Source organism: Solea solea, chromosome 5 (genome assembly GCF_958295425.1).
Source record: "Solea solea chromosome 5, fSolSol10.1, whole genome shotgun sequence".
NCBI classification, from domain to species: domain Eukaryota; kingdom Metazoa; phylum Chordata; class Actinopteri; order Pleuronectiformes; family Soleidae; genus Solea; species Solea solea.
In genome coordinates, this window is record NC_081138.1 from 5,253,339 (window position 1) to 5,272,161 (window position 18,823).

The 18,823-nt window shown below is 39.4% G+C and overlaps 1 protein-coding gene across 1 annotated transcript in view; it reads left to right on the forward strand.

Moving 5' to 3' along the window:
- ly75 (lymphocyte antigen 75) overlaps positions 1-18,823 on the forward strand; it is a 31,170-nt gene that overhangs the window by 5,589 nt on the left and 6,758 nt on the right. Inside the window, exons 4-26 of the mRNA XM_058629294.1 lie at positions 104-265; positions 2,239-2,358; positions 4,108-4,248; positions 6,136-6,339; positions 6,507-6,670; positions 6,816-6,923; positions 7,999-8,087; positions 8,219-8,388; positions 9,294-9,493; positions 10,117-10,259; positions 11,171-11,249; positions 11,503-11,574; positions 11,943-12,066; positions 12,243-12,278; positions 12,886-13,055; positions 14,270-14,337; positions 14,466-14,539; positions 15,332-15,468; positions 16,002-16,110; positions 16,280-16,440; positions 17,325-17,454; positions 17,986-18,206; positions 18,286-18,448. Coding sequence (XP_058485277.1) covers positions 104-265; positions 2,239-2,358; positions 4,108-4,248; positions 6,136-6,339; positions 6,507-6,670; positions 6,816-6,923; positions 7,999-8,087; positions 8,219-8,388; positions 9,294-9,493; positions 10,117-10,259; positions 11,171-11,249; positions 11,503-11,574; positions 11,943-12,066; positions 12,243-12,278; positions 12,886-13,055; positions 14,270-14,337; positions 14,466-14,539; positions 15,332-15,468; positions 16,002-16,110; positions 16,280-16,440; positions 17,325-17,454; positions 17,986-18,206; positions 18,286-18,448 — 3,045 coding nt within the window. The remainder of the gene's footprint in view (positions 1-103; positions 266-2,238; positions 2,359-4,107; positions 4,249-6,135; positions 6,340-6,506; positions 6,671-6,815; positions 6,924-7,998; positions 8,088-8,218; positions 8,389-9,293; positions 9,494-10,116; positions 10,260-11,170; positions 11,250-11,502; positions 11,575-11,942; positions 12,067-12,242; positions 12,279-12,885; positions 13,056-14,269; positions 14,338-14,465; positions 14,540-15,331; positions 15,469-16,001; positions 16,111-16,279; positions 16,441-17,324; positions 17,455-17,985; positions 18,207-18,285; positions 18,449-18,823) is intronic.

Here is an 18,823-nt window from a genome sequence, read left to right on the forward strand (position 1 = left end):
TCATGGAAAAGTATTTCTTTTTTTAAGCTTTTAATCTATAAATACATGTAGAATTTACACACACTGACACACGCGCTTAGACTCTGTTTCCTTGATTTTGCAGAGGAGGGTTGTCAGACTCTGTTCGCTGGGCCAGAAGGGGAATTCTGTTACGAGTTTGTCTCCAATGGCGCGGTGACCTGGCAGGAAGCTCTGGATTCATGTCGCAGTCAGGGAGCTGAGCTGTTCAGCCTGTCCAGCCCCAATGACCTCCACTCCAAAACCTGTGAGAATTATTTATTATGACAATTTCTTCACCTCCTTCTCTGCCTTTTTATGTCCCTTGTTTCTCTCAGCCAGTGACCAAGACCAAAAATACAAAACATAATATTAATTAATTTGAAGAAAATGAGCAAAAACAACAACATATATGTTGTATTCACACTGCACAGAACAATATGATTGCATTCATTATTTATTATTATGAATAATGTCATAAAAATGATCAATCAATTTTGAAGTACAGGTATATCCGTTTTATGTGGTAATATGTTTGTTGTTGTTGATGGGAAAATAAAAGGGGGGAAGTGCCATCTTGGTTGCTCTGCAAACTTTCAGTCCAAACAAGGTCTGTGGTTTTTGTAGATGTGTGACACGGTTACAACTTCTGCCAGTGTTGAGATCGTTGTTTTTGGTTGTTTCGGATTTTGTCCTTTTTTAAATTGATCGTGCAATAAGATTTCATCTGCCATGCCTCTCATACACCATCAGTTTTGAGCACAAGATATATTCAAAGTATATAATTATTAAAGACTGCAAAAAAAGAAGGAGGAAATCGCATGACTTAATTGTTGCACCTTCTGAAGTATTCATGTGTCAAAGTGGTTTCAAAATGTTTCTCTGCATCACTGTTCTGTGTAGAAGCTATGTAGACAAAATGTACATGTATGTACATTATATGGTTTGCCTTTTATGCCGTCAGTGGTGATAGTCACAGATCCAGGTTGGCAAGACTGTCATCAGTGTTCTCTAACACACCATGAAGGATAGGTTTTGTTGGGATTTTATCGATACTGCTTATCTGATTCTGATCGATTCTTATTGATACTTTTCTTTGAATAAATAAGGAATTGAGTGTAGTTTAAAAATCACACACTTAGCTGACAATATGGTGTCTGTTTGGTTTGAAAGTGGGCTATAGGAAGATTCTTCTTAAATATATAATGCATTTGTGCGTTCATCTATCTAAAAATTACAATTTTTTTATACAATTTTTTTGTACTTAAATTAGCCAAAGGTTTCCAACATATTTATATTCAAGGTAGTGGACCGTTTAATTTTGGTTGCCTTTTAATGATGTCACTAAACTAATGCAAACCCGCAACTAATGATTAACCGTTTGGTTATGCAATCGAGTGGTCCATAAAACATAAGAAGATTTTTAAGAATTAAAAAAAGGGTTTTTCCCAAACCTCCAAATGTTGATGTTCTTAAATGTCTTGTTTTGTCCATAAACCAAAACAATTCAGTTATTATTGATTTCTTTGTTATACGGAGCAAAAAACAGAAAACATTCACATTTAAGATCACCAAGCTTGATTTAATGATTTAAAACAATGCTCAAACTGATTTAATTGATTATCAAAATATCTGAGGATTAAGTTAGTAATCGATTAATTAGAACTTTGACTGAATTTATTCACACACCCTCGACTAATTGTAACAATGCACAATTCCCAGTGTCTTCATTGTCTACCATAAAGCACATAGCAAATACTAAACTACTGTTTGTATACTACCATATATACTGTAACAGGTATAACCTTTGGGGCAAACCCTATGAAATGTCAGTGCTAGTTAGCCAGTGTGTTTTCCTCTGTTTTTGGATTTTATTGTGTGTATTTGTCACTAATGGATCATCCCAACTACACATTGCCATTTGCTGCGTGTTCTGAGAGGCCCCTCCCTGGCAGCAGAAATGACATACTTTAACAGTATGATCTCTATGTATAAGTGAATACTGACATTCAAAGACACCACTTCTTGATACATTTTGAAATGTAATAGTTCTCTTACATTAGAGGCTTTACTGCTATGTTTTCCCACCGCTCTCTCTCTTATCTCTCATCACACATCCCCTTTCTGTATTCTATTATTTTCTCTTAACAGTTACATGTGATTGTGATGATTTCTATTGCAGACGCTCACAAATTCCCTTATTAATTTGCCTTTCTCTCTCTGTGCTGTGATATTGTGCAGTGCTGGACGGCCTTGGCGGGATGCCTGAGAGGATGTGGATCGGCCTTCACCAGTTAGACATGTCTCAGGGCTGGCAGTGGTCTGACGGCTCCCCTCTCTCCTTCCTGCGCTGGGAGCAAGGTAATTATAATTACCTCTGTCAAGGAGGTTATGTTTTTGGCCGTCTTTGTCCATCTATGAGCTGCATAGCTCAAGCATTATAGGAACATTTCTAAATGAAATGTTCTCGGGGTGTAGGTTATGACCTTTTTGCATCTTCTCCACGTTGGTTTGTCTGATGTGGTGGTTAGTGATGTAGGAGCCCCACAGGGAACTGTGCTGTCCCCCTTCCTGTTCACCATATACACCTCAGACTTTAAATATGACTCTGTGTCATGCCACTTGCAGAAGTTCTCTGAAGACTCTGCGGTGGTGGGGTGTATGAGGGATAGACAGGAGGGGGAGTACAAGACAGTGGTATATGACTTTGTGAAGTGGGCCAGTGAGAACCACCTGATTCTGAATGTGACCAAGACCAAGGAGATGGTGGTGGACTTCAGGAGGAAGAGGACAGCTCCACAACCTTTGAGGGTACTGGGGGAGGACATTGAGATGGTGGAGGAATACAAATTCCTTGGTGTGAGGCTGAACAACAGACTGGACTGGAAGGCTAACACCGGTGCTGTGTACAGGAAGGGGATGAGCAGGCTCTTCTTTCTGAGGAGGCTGCGATCCTTTGATGTATGCAGCAAGATGTTGGAGTTATTTTACCAGTCTGTTGTGGCCAGTGCACTGTTCTTTGCTGTGGTGTGCTGGGGGAGCAGCATTGGAGCTGGTGAAACTAACAAACTCAACAAACTGATAAAGAAGGCCGGCTCCATCATCGGCTGCAAACAGGACACCGTGGAAACGGTGGTGGAGAGGAGGATGCTGAATAAACTTTTCTCCATCATGGATAACCCCGATCATCCTCTCCACCACATCCTCCAGGCCCAGGAGAGCACATTCTCCAAGAGATTCAGACAGCTCCGCGGTCACAAGGACAGATTCAGGAAGTCATTCCTGCCATCAGCCATCAAAACTTACAATGACTCTCTGTAATAGTACAAAAAAACAAAAAACTGCTTATTTGCACAATGGACATTTTCTCTCCGAGACATACAGAATGACATTGCACTCCATTATGCCACTCCTTTATTATTGCACTATTTCTTCCCACTGTTTTACATTTTATGTTTATAATATTTGTTTGTATTGCTGCTATGTTAAAACAATTTCCCCTTGGCGATGAATAAAGTATTTCTATTCTATTCTATTTTTACTTTTAAAAATAGAATAGCATAGCAGAATATATAGAAACAGGTTCAACATAAGCCACAGTTAAACGGTTTCAATTGTGGAAACACCTGCTTTTCCTTGCACACAAATTAAGCTGCATCCTGTTATGATATGCTGTTGCTGCTGCCCTTCTATTTACTGCAACTTGGTATCAGTCGGAGAAACAATAAGGTCAGTGTTAATCCACAGAATGTCATTGTACTTGGTTTTTGGACACAGTGTGCCATTGGGGTTGTTAGTGTGAGTAAACCAATAATATTATTCAATGGAAGGCTTTACAAAGCCTTCTAGCAATTGAAATATGTTTGCTGTTTTTTTTTTTCCCCTTTCTTTTAAATATTAACATCAAGGATCCTGCAGCCGTCTGGCCTTCTACTGATACCAGCTCTTTATGGTTGCTATAATCTACAGCATGTCAGTGTTGCTGCTAGCACTATCATGTTTTAGCAGCACTGCAGCATAAAGGTTTTTTTAAGATTTGAAAAAGTGGTGAATGCCTCCTCCTGTGTGTCATCGTGTTGTATTCATTGTGTGGGTGCCTGTGTTTCACAGGAATGCCATCCATCTCCGCACTCACGGCGTCAGACTGTGGAGTTCTGAACTCCAAGCAGAACTTTGAATCTGAAGCGTGCAACAAGCAGTTGCCATACATCTGCAAGAAGAGTGTCAATGCCTCGCACACAGCAAGCACAGGTAGGACAGCTGCTGCCCGTCCCCATTTTGTCTGAATCACATTTAAACAGGACTGAAAGGCTGAAGCTGATCGGAAAGTTAGTAGAAGTGGTACTTGTATAACTATTACCACATACACCGTGGTTGAAATTCTCAGTGAGGAAAAATAAATCAAATATTCTTAATGATTAAAATGTCTGCATACATTTATTTAAGACCAATACAAATGGAAAGACCAAGAGCTGTTCTAAACTCTAAATTCATACAGGTATCTAGCACAGCTGGTCTGAACCAGGTTTCCAGATTCAAATGACCAGGCATGAGAGAAGGACATGAATGAAAGAAGTAACTGACCTGCTGTTACATACAATAATATAAACATTGTGTCCAAGTGAAAAGTGTTCATCATAGATATTACATTCATCTTGAAGTGGACATGATTGACAGCTCCAGTGTCTTGATCGGAACCAACAGATGATTTTCTTAAGAAACCTTTAAAATGAAATAACACATGCATAAAATAAAGTTGTTGTCGAACATAAATCTCCTGGAAATGACTGGTGTACCTAAATGGTAGTAAATAAATAGTCAGAAACATTACATTTGCTCTGGTCATGACTTGCATAGAGAATTTGGTTGCGATAGTTTGTCATCTGTAAAATGTAGTTCACCAAATACAAGCCATCATGGTTAAAAACAAATGTTCTTGCAGCACAAAGGTTCCATGCATCCAACATGACAAGTACCTGTTTTGATCCAAGTGGCCACACCCCATGATGTCACTCTTTGATTTGTCAACCCTATTGTGACGCCTGGAGTTTGTTTCGAATTATGGCCAGCATTATGTTAGGTTTTTGAATTTCTGTATTGAAGATTTGAAACTGTTGATTGAGACCATAAACTCTTAAGAAAAATGTTTACTGACGTTCCTCGATGGCCATTTAAGTTAATACAGGTGACAGGCACTTCCACGTTGGCTTCACTTACAGATGTTGAGACTATGACCATTTTTAAATACAGTTTATAAAATGACAAAAGCCCTGAAGCCCCACATATCAAGAATTGGGCTAACTTTATGTAAATGTACTCACTCAGTGTTCTTATGCTTCTTTATTTTCTTACGTCTGCCAAGAAGGTCATGTATTTCAGGCATGTTAGTGATCAGCGTTACTCCAAATGAAAGGATGGATTTTGATTACATTTTTGGGGGTTATGGTCCAAGGCAGAGATTATTAGATTTTGGTTTTGACCCATACTGACACTGTGGGAAACTAAGAGGCCTTTGTGGATGTTTGCGCACTCTGAGTCTTTTCTGTGAGAAGAAGCGATATGATAGTTGAGATAAGACAGACTGTAAATCATTAGGGATGACATGATAAGATACTTCAATTCAATTCTAATCCGTAAACAAAAACAAAAGAGAAAAATAATACTCAAAAGAAGGGGACACACTGCCCTGCAGCTTCTTTGACATATTATGCAGTGGGATTTCTCTTTGTCATTGTATGTGTGTGAATAAGCAAAAGTGTGCAAGAGCAGCCTGGGGGAGGATGGAGGTTATTTGTAGAACATGTCAAAATAATGGAGGATTTTGTATGTTTTTATTGGCAGTTGGCACCAGCATGTTATGTGTGTGCGTGGCTACACTTTGGCTCTCTGTAGTGTCAGTGTCAGTTTTTCTCCCTCCATTATACAGCTGCTATTTCATATTTATCTGTTCTAGAAGTGAGATCACTCCTCTGTTGATCCTCCTTTCCATCCTCTTCCCTTTTCATTTTCACACTGAGTCCAAGGACAGAAGGTGTTGAACATTATGCAGATTATATAAGACCTTTAAAAAAAATTGTAATTGTGTCATTGACCTACGTGCCCCTCACGGCCTCTACCTGTCTTGCCCCATCTCCACAGAGGCTCCTGTGTATAGTGAAACAGTGTGTGTGGACGGTTGGGTCCCCTGGAATGGCTGGTGTTACATGTTAGTGAAGGATGACCCTCAGAACTTCACAGAAGCCCAGGAGCACTGTAACAAAACAGCAGGAGAACGAGAAGGCTTTCTGGCCAGCTTCCACTCTATTGACAGCAAAGAGATGATCAGCACTCAGTTCCATGGAGGTAAATCTGTCATGGTTTTTTGTACAAAATGTTTAGCTTTGAAATGTATTAACTCAAATCACCATATTCATTTACTTGCACAACAAACAATGAGTATTAAATGTGCTTACTAAACCCCTGTCTAGGTTTAAGTGCTGTGCTTTTGTATTTGTGATATTTTCCTTCAGACGGCCAGTTTTTGGATGTGTGGATTGGTCTGGTCGGTTTCAATATGGACCCAACAACAGTCTTTAAGTGGATCGACCAGGCACCAGTCACCTTCACTTTCTGGGGCCCTAATGAACCACTTGAGCCCACTCAGGATACAAGCTGTGTGTTCTATTCTGGAGAGGTATTGTATTGTATTCTGTACTGTGTGTATACGTATGTGTATCTGTGTATTGCCAAGGAGCTGTGTTTGTCTTCTTGTGATCTTTGGCACAGGTTTGTTTATTTATGAGGCCTGCGAAATCAAACCTGTTTCTGCTCTCCAACAGTCTCATGGTTGGCGGGTCGGGAACTGTACAGCCAGGCTACCTTTTATGTGTCAGACAAAAGGAGAGGTCAGTCAAACAGCAACACAGACCGGATGTCGCTTTGGAGATGTAAGTATTGTCTAAATGACCCACTGTTCTCAAGAAAAATGTAGCTCAGATGCTATCTTTTTTTGTCTCTTCATGTCACTGTGTGGAAGTGATATCTGATATCATTGTGTGCATGACCTGCGTGGTAGTACATTACGAATCGTCTCAAAATTTAGACATAAAGGATAAAGTGTGTATTTTAAAAGATGACTTTGTGTCAATGAAAGGTGACACATCTTTGAATATGTTTACATGGGTTGAAAATGTGATTATTGTGTTAATCTGAAAATCAGAATACACATTAAAGTGTTAGTCCAACTTGAAATGTACTAAAATTAATTTTCTCAAAACCAGACTTACTGTAAACCCCCAGTGAATATGGCTGGGATTTGTAGGGCTACCACGCGCTTTGCACATGTTGCACATTTCCTGTCTGGGCTTTGATCCGGAAATAATAGAAGAAGCCGGTACACAAATAAAGAAGACAACAGCGAGAAAAACAGAGAGAAATCTAGAATGTCTTAGACTGAAGAGGGGACTGAATTTATGCTCTGTCAGCTTAAAGAATGAAATATTTTTGAAGTTAATGGATTGATAGAGACACAGAATATGATGCTTGACAGCTTGTTGTTTTTGGTGTGTGGTATAATAGGAGAACCACAAAATGCCAAATACTAAGACGCTGAAAGCAGTCATATCACCACCTAGAGTGGGACACGCTTCATTCAATAAATGCTAGTCAGTGAAGATAAGATAAGACAATCCTTTATTAGTCCCACAATAGGGACATTTACAATTTACAATGTACAATGACGGTAGTTCAATGAAACAGTGACTCGGCTGTGCACGGAAAAGGTACTGACTGATGATTCACTGGCAGACGTGTAGCTGGGATGGCAGCCATTTCCACAATAGAAGAGACGTGCTGATGCAAAATCCATGCTGAAGTACGGATGAGAATGTCTTTAATATAATAGCATCGCAGATGGCTGGATTTGTATCAGAATTAGTACTATGCATTGAAATGACACACTGGAACATGTTTGCTTTTCATATAACTCAACGTATCTGAAGTCTCAAATACTAATCCCCTCAGGGTTGGAGGAGACATGGCAACTCCTGTTATCAAGTGAACACCATGCAAGTGTCTTTCAAAGATCGCTGCAACGTCACTATAAGAAACAGGTACGAGTTTCTTCAGGTTGCAAACCTGCTGTGTTATCACAAATGTATACTTGACACTCCTTCATGGCTTATGAAACGTGTATATTTGGGCAGGAAAAAAAATCCTGCTAATAAATGTCTGTGTTTTCTAGGTTCGAGCAGGCTTTTATCAACCGTCTACTTGGAGAGCACATCAGCAAGGAACCGCAGTATTTTTGGATCGGTCTGCAGGACATTAAGAACACAGGGGAATACCAGTGGCTAAGCCAGGAAGGGTCCCTAGGTTTGGTTCCATACACAAATTGGGGCTGGTCTGAACCTGGTAAGTAAAACTCCCACGACTTCTGCTCCACTCTGCACCTGATGTAGGAATAAAAACTGGACCCAGACACTCGCTCTTACTGATAATGTGATTTCTTGCAGGGACAGAGGAAATAGATTTTTATCTGCTTAACAAAAAGCTCACCAAAAAACTCCTCCTGTCAAGTCAGCCATGGAAAATGAAGTTTGCAAACCTCCTCCCCACACCAAAGTCTCTATGGCTAAAACCCGTTTTTCCCTTTGTCCCTGCTGGCAGTGTCCAGGTCACAGGATGATTCACAGAAATGGCAAATTTGGAAAGTGACAGCGGAGGTTCCCCAAAAGTCCTTTACTAAAGCATAATTTAAAAAAAATAAAATAAAAAAAAATATATATATGATATTTTGACCACATACCAAAGCAAAAACATAGCCTGGTCTAATTAATCTGAATTTCTGATGAGGCACACAGATGGTAGCATCATAATTTTGCATCAACTTGGATCCAAACTGCCTTATGTCAACAGTCCAAGCTGCTGATGGTGGTGTAATCAGTGTTTGAGAATGTTTCCTTGGCACAGTCTGGGCTCTTAATACCAATCATTCATCATTTAAACGCTACTATGTAACTGAGTGTTGTTGCTGACCACGTGCATCACTTTATGGCCACAGTTTACCATCTTTTAATGGTTTCTTCTGGCATCATTTTTGAGAAATATCCATCCCATTTCGCCAATAACCCAGAGTGTTACCATCAAATGCCCTACTTTGCCCGATGTATTGTGCAAAGACAAAATATTCAGTTTAGTAGAGAAGAAAATCATATAAGTCACAGAAAATGTGACATTTTGAAATATTTAATACAAATGCTCAGGTTGCTTTTACTGTATGTCATGATGACAAATATTGTACATTACGATTTTTTCAGATCAGCATGGACGTTGTGCAGTAATTTCCACTGCACAACCGCTTGGCAAGTGGGAAGTGAGGAACTGTACCGCTTTTAAGGCTGGAACCATTTGTAGAATCGACATGAGTGCTCCTCCACCGCCTGCACCGGAGCCAGACCCCAGCATTCCCTGTCCTGGTGGATGGGTGTCCAGAGAAAATATCAAGTACTGCTACAAGGTGTGTGTGTGTGTGTGAGACTGTCTTTGAATCTTTCAATTTCTTGTTCACCATTTACTCCATGAGGAGCCATGTTTGTTGATGTAGAAAGGGAACACTATTTTGCACATCACCATGTATTTACAGATGTTGGAAAGCAGTGGAAGAAGCATGAAGCCTCTTGTGGCTTCAGAAGTGAAGTGAATGAAATCTGTACTTTGAGTTGTTTGCAGCTAAATCTTTTGATTTTGAAAGTGACAAACTTTTGTTAGAAAAAAGTAAGTTATCAGACATCTGTACTTTTCAACCACATTTAGCATCCTAATCTCAGACAAAACTTTTTGAAGTCTGCTTGCATTGTGGTTAATGTAGATAGCAGGCTGCGAAAAGGAAGAACTGCTAAATTGGTTGCGTGCTCTTTTAATTAAGCCCATAATGGAAGTTAATGGAAATATGACAATATCGCTATTCTTTTAAACAAAACACAAACCCAGCACAGTCAAAAAAGAACTACAGGGGGACTTAGGAACAATGATCTGTGTAACATTTTCCAAAGTATGAGATCTGATATCTCAACTGGATTTTTTTTCACAATATGCTCCAGTCTCGCTGGTGCTGTTTCAGCAGCTATTGTTTCTTGTCAGGTGTTTCATGAGGAGAGGCTGAGCAGAAAACGCTCCTGGGAGGAAGCTGAGAGGTTCTGTCAGGCTCTGGGAGCTCGCCTGCCCAGCTTCACAAGCTACACTGAAATGAGAGCCCTGCACAGCATCATGAGAGAAACCATCAGGTAGACTCACATGCATACAAGAACTGCATGAAATCCTTTGTCAGAGCATTGATGTTGATTTTAAATTCTGACATACAGAAAATGTGGTGCGCCTCAGCCTTAAAATACACACTCTTTCCACTCCTTATGGTACTTTACCACTATACAGTTACAGTACAATTGAAGTCTTGGTATCCTTGGTATCCTTTTCCATTTACTATAGTACCTCCTCAACGTGGGCCGAGTCATCATAGCACGTCTGCATGAAACTGCTGTGATGTCATTTTATACGCAACACACACAACTAGTGACTAGTGACTTGTAAAGCAGTTGTTTTTGGTGTACTGAATCATTAGAATCATCCATCAATCCATCCATATTCTACCACTTTATCCTCCAAATGAGGGTCGCAGGGGTTGCTGTGGGCGATAGGCAGGGTACACCCTGGACAGATCGCCAGTCCATTTGTTCACAGAGTCGTTCAGTAGTTCCTGCGTGACCAGAGCACAGACTCAGTCTGACAGTCTGTCACTGAACACGATTGCCGGCTTTTGGCAGTGTGGTCACTAAATACACCAGACTCCTCTGTTAAATATTGAGATCTTGTCCTTACCAAATGTTGGAGATTAACACAGGAAGTCTTTTTAACTCCTCTACAGTTCAGCATTGTTCAGTTTGATTCCTGTATCGGACATTACGCTCATGACTCATCCAGTGCCGACACTCTGCCAATCAGCGGCCTCCAGTCTGCCCAAGTCAATCACTCATCTTTCATACCCATTCATACACTTGTCTCACTGTACCACTGAGCTATAGTCACCCCTCAAGAATGTGTCAAAGAATAAAAAGCCAACATCCCCTTAAAAGCTGTTTAAAAATCTTTTTTTCTTTGATAGAAGTTCAATACATGTGTTCTGGTTTTCTTGTTGCAGTGATAATAGGTACTTCTGGGTTGGCCTGAACAGGAGAAACCCATCTGATCATTCCTGGGAGTGGAGTGATGGCCGGCCTGTGAGTAGTGTAATACAGTATAGCATAGTATACTAAACCTAAACTCAGAATACTTAGTATAGTACATCTTGCATGTCATTTTTGCAATAAGATCATTTCAAGATGGTGAATTCTGTGCTGGAAATTGCATTTTAAATGTAGCTGAGTAACCCTGCTGCTGATATAAACAAACCACATGTGCTTGGATAGAAGTGTTATACTATGTTGTGTTTGTTCGTTTGTTTAGTCTGTTTATTCACTTTTGCCACAACAGGTGTCACTGGAGGTGTTGCCCAATGATTTCCATGAGGATGATGCATACAATCGGGACTGTGCTGCGTTCAAGGTGGGCTTTAGTTTGTGCCTTAAGTCTCCAAGTTGTTAATCTAGCCATGGCTTATGCTTGTGCATGTGTAGTTTAATTGAGAGATAAGGTTATCTCTTTTGTAAAGCTTGATCTGTTGGTCAAGGCCATTTATAGCGCTATTTGTGGCAGAGTTGATAAGATTTAGAGCTGAACTGTGCCCCACTGGCTCTCATACTACATACTGCACTGAAATAACATTCCAGTCAGAACAGTTGTCAGACAATGCCCATTGTCTCAGATAGTGATTGTGTTGTCAGAGAGATGTCATTAAACTACAGAAAGAAGAATGTTTCATCGATATTGTTTCTAACGAAAATACACATGTAAACAATCTGTGTCTTCATTAGACGACCAAGAGCACCCTGAAACACCTTTTTGTCTTTCTGCACCATGACGTACCACGCCCACCTTTCTATGCCACACCCTTTCACTGTGATGCCAGGCTGGAGTGGGTCTGCCAAATACCTCGTGGTAAGACTATACGCACAAGTTCCACTGTAGTGTGAGCGTGCACAAAAACATGTGCTTGTGTGAAATGGTTTGTGTTTAAATAAAATGATTTTCTCTTTAAGAACCTAAACATCTACCTGATGTTGTGCTATTGTTCATGGTCCGTATCTAATTTATGTTTGTTTATATCTAAACAGGAAAAACACCAAAGATCCCAGACTGGTACAATCCTGGTAATGATGAAATCTTTCTCGAATCTGTGTTTGGAGTGTGATTTGAATGTGTAACATCTGTAATATGGATCTGTGAGTGGTCAGCATTTACTGACTAATGTTATTTTCTCAGACAGTCTATTACTAAAAAGGTGCCACTCATAATAAATTTTTTTTTTTTTTTATAAAAATGTGTTTTCAGATCAAATGACCCACTTACAGTTTTAGTTAATAAATCAACGAATGAGTATTAGTGTAATAATCCAGGTAGTCTCTAATCCATCCTGAGGACAAACTGCATTCATGCATGCTCAGGAATGTGGACACACAAACCACGTCCAAATGTGTTTTTTGTGAATTGGATATGAGAACATATTGATAACAATTTGACAACGTTCAGACCTGAACTTACCACAACTGAAAACTGAAAACAAACAAGTGCTAATGGTCTCTTCTCAGAGATCCCAAACAAAGCCTAACATCTACTTCAAAAATCCTACAAAGTATTATATTTTTATTTTGTGAATGATACACAAAATCTGTATTAGTATACATTTGTCTATGTGCATGTAGTATATCTGTTGTCTTGGCCCAAAAAAAGGAATTCCAACACCGTTGTGCTTTTCAGGTGGGCACCATGAGACATCTATCTTCGTAGATGGAGCAGAGTTTTGGTTTGTTCAGGAGCCAAAGCTAACTATGGAGGAGGCAAAGCTCTTTTGCGGAGCGAATGACAGCAAACTGGCTGAACCAGCTAGCACCACTGCTGCCATACAGATCCACCAGTACATAAAAAATGTAAGTGAGAGGCCTCATTATTGTGAATATATATATACATATACATATATATATATATTTTTTTTTTTTTAGTCTATGTTTATTTTACAGTCATATAGATACTTTATGTGTTATTAATATTTTCCTGTGTGTGATATATGTTATTATTATAACAACGACCATCTTTGAAATTGCCATGATTCTTTTACATCAGTCATCTTTCTGTCTGGGACAGTCCAACGTAGTACAATGTTGCCAGAGCATTAAAAAAAAAAAAAAAAACAAGGAGTCAAACCCTGAAGCCTATCTTAAATTACATCTTACGTCTCAGCTTCTGTTTGACTTTTGAGAAAAACTCAGAAAACTTGGTTTCATGATGGTGCCCCCTTCATTGGACACAATACGGACACAGATCAAATGACAATATAGGAAGTAGAATCTGAATCATGTAGCAGAAGCATCAGTCACAGCAACCTTGTTTTTGTCCAAGCACAGTAATGATGCAAATACATTTAAATCACATCACACATTATTTTAGTTGAAAGTGATAGTAAAATGTGATTTCAGTTGGAGAAAAACAAGAATTTTGTCCCTTGTTTTTTGGCCTCTACACTGTTGACATTTTTCTTTCCTCAAGGGCAGATTTAATAGATCTGTAGAGACTAATGACTGGGGAATTTCTTTTTCCACATTTTCGCAGTCACGGAAAGATGTCAGTTTTTTTCTTAAAAAATACAAGTGGAAGCAATAGAGCAGAATAATAGAGAACATATAATGAGGCCTGAAACACACTGTGTAGAGTAAATTCTGCCTCCAAGCAAACCACTAAAAAAAACTACTGTCATCACTCTCACGAAAGCTCAGCTGCATATGCTTCACAGTTCATTAGAAGTCACCCTCAAGTTTATTTTTCTGAAAATGTGAAATACATGTGATCATGAATTCTGACTGCTCTGTTTTTGTTCATTCTCCTGTGAGCTCTTAAAGCTTATGGAAGTGAAACACTAACTCACTGGCAAGCTCGCACTGTACAGTTAATCATTTAAATGATCTTGTGTAACCAATGTTACAGAGATTTAGAGTTGTTTCACAGGAAATTGATTTTTAAGAAATTGTTAATGTTGGGCATTGATGGGCATGCTCAGGATTTTTTGTCTCTTCAGAAACCTGGCAATGTCATTCATTATGTATTTATTTCGATTATGTTATTGTGATTTTTTTTTTTCTTGAAACAGATTTCAAGTTCATCAAGGCAAAATTGGTGGTTGAATTTGTCTCAAACTGGCCGGATTATCCCCATGACGTAAGCTGATATAGTCACATTGCGTTGGCTGTTCATGTTGTACAAACCCAAATAATACAAATATTCAACACATTAACATTTATATATGTTGTAAAATTTGATGTTGAGTGAAATATCGTGTCTTGTAGGTTCGACCAGTCACAGGTGCTTTTCCACACACCTAATGCGTGCCTCTCTATGCGTCCTCTAAGCTTCTTTCCCAGTGAGTACATATTGTAGTGATTCTATACACCTGAGTGTTATGGATGTCCTTTTAAAGCTGGCTGTGTGGCACGAGAACACAGTCTCATTTAGTCAAACCTGCCAAAAGAAAACTATTTATAGAAATTGGAAGGTTACAGTCAGGCTTTGATGAGTTTTTAAAGTAATAATCCAGAGTCCAAGCCCCTATTTTTTTGCAGTGGTGATGGACAAGTTGACAGATGAGGTCAGGCAGGAGTCTTTGATGAGACAAAGTTGTTTGCAGATAATACTGTAATCTGTAGTGGGAGTAGGGGACCGGACAGGTGGAAGAGGGCCGTCCAGGCTCAGGATAGCAACAAAAAGTGAAAGGGAATGTCTTCACGATGGTAGTGAGTCCCGCCATGATTTATGGTTTACAGACAGTGACACTAAGACGGAGTAAGAGGTGTCAGAGCAGAAGATGCTGAGATTTTTACAGGATTAGAAATGAGCATATTCGAGAGACAGCTCAGGTTGAAAAGTTTGGAAATAAAAGTAGATGGTTTGGTCACATGCAGAGGAAGGATAGTGATTATAGGAGAGGACAAGATAGAGGCAAAGGATCCATTGTGGCGATACCTAAAGGGAGAAGCTGAAAGCAGAAGAAAGCACTAATCTAGAGCAACATTAATCACAAAATGACCAACAACTAATTTGACTGTTCAGGGAGCAAAAAAAAAGCTAATATTCACACTTTTATTTGATTTATAATCGGGACACTGACAGTTCTTCTTACTAAAAAGCACATTCACTGTCTTACATTTACTTTTAGAATTTCAAACGAGTTGTGACGAGCGTTTGTCCTTTGTGTGTGAGAGACACGCCATCACCTCAGTGGAGAGAAACCCTCTGGAGCCTCAGCCAGGAGGACTTCCCTGTGGAAACAGCTCTGTGTCTTTCAGAAATAAGGTACAAGTACCTGCATTCTTAACAACCTATGACACAGATAAACCTCTTCTTTCACTTGAGTGATTCTGCTGAACCAAAGTGATATATTAAAGCAAAGGAAACAATATTATGATTTACTTCAAGCCATTTGCTGTGTTAGTTCAACAGAATTGAAGAGCTATGGCTTTTTAGGACAGATTTCTAACCTAATAGGACGTGTATTTTCACTGTGGTACATTTGCCCTCTTTTGAGTGCTTTATTTAGTTTTTATTATTTTAGATTTTAATATTGTACATAAGGACAAGAACCAATGTAATGTAATGTAAAAGAACAAATAATACAATATGAAAAAGAAATTGGTTGTTACTGTATATTTAATGTTATTCAACCTTGATTTAATGAGTAAGTGTCTTCAGACTGATGAGAAAAGTACTTTGTAGGGTATTTAGTACAGGGTCTCACTAAATATTTTACATCATGCAGGTGTAGCATGAATTATTAATGTCTGTATTAGCTCATAGAATCTGAATGATGCGGATCTCTTTGATTTCAGTGCTACACAATAATGACGAGCCTGAAGCCTGTAACATTCAAGTATGCTAACGAGGAGTGCCAGTCCATGAGAGGAACTCTGGTCACTGTATCAGATCAGGTGGAACAAGGTAAGGATGGCTACTCAAGACAAGCATGGTTCATTTACCATGTTGTGTTTTTATAATAAAGATCTTATTTCAGCTCTTCAAATCATTGTTTATCAGAGTCAGAAAATACATGTTGCACAGCCAGTTGAGGACAAAAATGTTGTATTAATAATGAACGTGTGTATTTTAGATTTCATCAACACAATTTTGCCAAGCATGAGACACATGGACAGGGTATGGATTGGTATGAAAATCAAACATGGTGAACCTGGTTGGGTGGACCAGTCTCCAGTGAACTACCTCAATTTTAACCCCCTGCTGTTGGGCATGCACAAAGCTATACATATCAAGGTAAGTTTACCTCTGTGTTTAAAGGGAGCTGATCATTGAGTTAGCGTTGGGTTTAATATCACAGTACAGCATTTCAGCGATGATGTATAATATATTGCAGAATAATCATTTAAGAATCACAATCATAAATGTTGTCATCTATAAAAAATGTCCCTAAATCGTTAAGGTTTTGGAGGAGTTACATTCTTTTTCCTGCTGTCCTTCATTATCCTGCTCTTAACGGTGGCTCAGTGGTGGAGCGAGTCATCTTTCAACTGGAAGCTTGTGGGTTCTAGGCTCTGCTGCTCTATGTAGAGTATATGCTGATGTGTCCTTGGTCCAGACACTTAACCCCACATTGCTCCCTGTGAATGGGTATGAGAGAAAATGCATGGCACATAGATGTGCTGTAGGAAAGTGTGAGTGAATGGCAAAAAAAAAATGGCAAAAGTACCAGATTTTGAATGGAAGGATCTTATTGTCTTTTATTTTCCATTACCATTGCACAACAGTACCACATGACCTGCTGTCAGACATGCAATAAAACTCTCCTTCTATGTGATAACAATCTGGTAACCATAACTTATTCTGCCAGGTCACTTTCTGGTCAGAGTGCCAGGAAAAAATTAAAGCAATGTGAGAATACAGCAGTAAAATCTCTTCACAGTGAGCAGGTGGGCCAGTGTTCCGCTTCCTGCTTGCTTGACCCCGGAAAACCTCTCCTGAATTCATTTTATAGAATTTTATTTTCTGCAATTGTGAACATGTCTCAGAGAATCCCCTGCAGGGAAAAGACCAGAGTTCATGTCTGAAAACATTCATATTAAAAGAATAGAGAAAAAGACTTTGCATTTGTATTCGTAATGTAATTCCTTTTGGTTTGTACTTTCTCTCATTTTCATTAGTCATGGGATCCGGACAGTATTGATCTGTGTGTGTATGTGATCAATAACCAATACTCTGCCATGCTGGGTACCTGGGACTATTCCTCCTGCACAGATTATCAAAATTCAGCTGTTTGCCAACACTATGCAGGTAAATGTCTATTTCATGCATGTCCTACTGCTTACTGAGATTCTGCACCATAAATGAAATCCAATTATTAAAGGTTATTAAAGGTCCAGTTTATAACATTAAGGAGGATTTATTTGTAGAAACTGAATATACTACCTGAAATATTTCTGTATGTGTAAAGTCACTTCTAAATAAAAATGATTTAACCAACGTTTACTACATGAAGAAGAATAATTTGATCATCAGTAACTTTATCAGCTGACGTAACTCAACACATGCTGAAGATGACACCCTTTCTGGTATACAAAGCCCACTGTAGGATCTTGTTGTGCTTGAGGAATGATTTTGCAGTCTGTGCTCTCACCATTGATGTTGATGTAAATAATATATACTGGGGTTGGTGGCTACCCCACTAATCGCAATTTCCACAGTTCAGATCCGGCCATATCCACTGTTGGATGTCATTTTCCCATCTATCTGTCTAATAAAAAGCATTAAATATTCAGATAAATACATGATGATCTTTATTCACAAAAAGCATTCTCATTTCAGATGAGGTAGAGGAGCCCCACATTGACACGGAGCCGTTCCACATCGATAACCACACTGTCCAGATGATAGCCAAAAATCTCACCTGGTCCGAAGCTTTGGAGCAGTGCCAGATTATTAACATGGACCTGGCAAGTGTGGCCGACACCTTCTTCCAGTCCGCTCTCACTGTGCGTGTGAACCGTGCACGCACTCCCATGTGGATCGGCCTCTTCAGCAATGATGTAAGCATGCCAACAGAAAGCCAACCTTTTTATTTACAATCCACTGTCTTTTACACAACTCTCTTCATTTTGTCCTCAGGATGGGATGCACTACCACTGGACCGACGACAGTCACACTGTTTTCAGTCGGTGGTCTCCTGACGTCACCAGTGGCTCCTGTGTTTATCTAGACACCGATGGCTTCTGGAAAGCCACTCAGTGTGAGGAGGAGCTGGGAGGTGCCATCTGCCATAAACCACACAGTAAGTGGAGAGTTAGAATACAGACGTACAGATATGCATGAAACATTTTTCTTGATAAGGTAATTTGGGTCACTCCTTGTAAATTCCTTCAGGAAAAGTGGTAAGTAGTTAGAAACCCCTGTTGTGTTTTTTATGGGGTTTTCTGCTTTCCCTCACTATCTCCCACTATCTATAGACATTCACATCTAGATAATCGTCAATAAATGTGTTATTTTGGTTATAAAAAATAACCAAGATATCTCACCCCGTCCTGTCTGCGCTGTTGCACAGACTGCCTGACAACTGCAAGAAGCAGAGTGGAGCAGAGAGCTCTTTGAGGACAACTGAGTCCATACTGACTACTTCATTTCTGAAATAAGCCTTTGGCTTCATGCT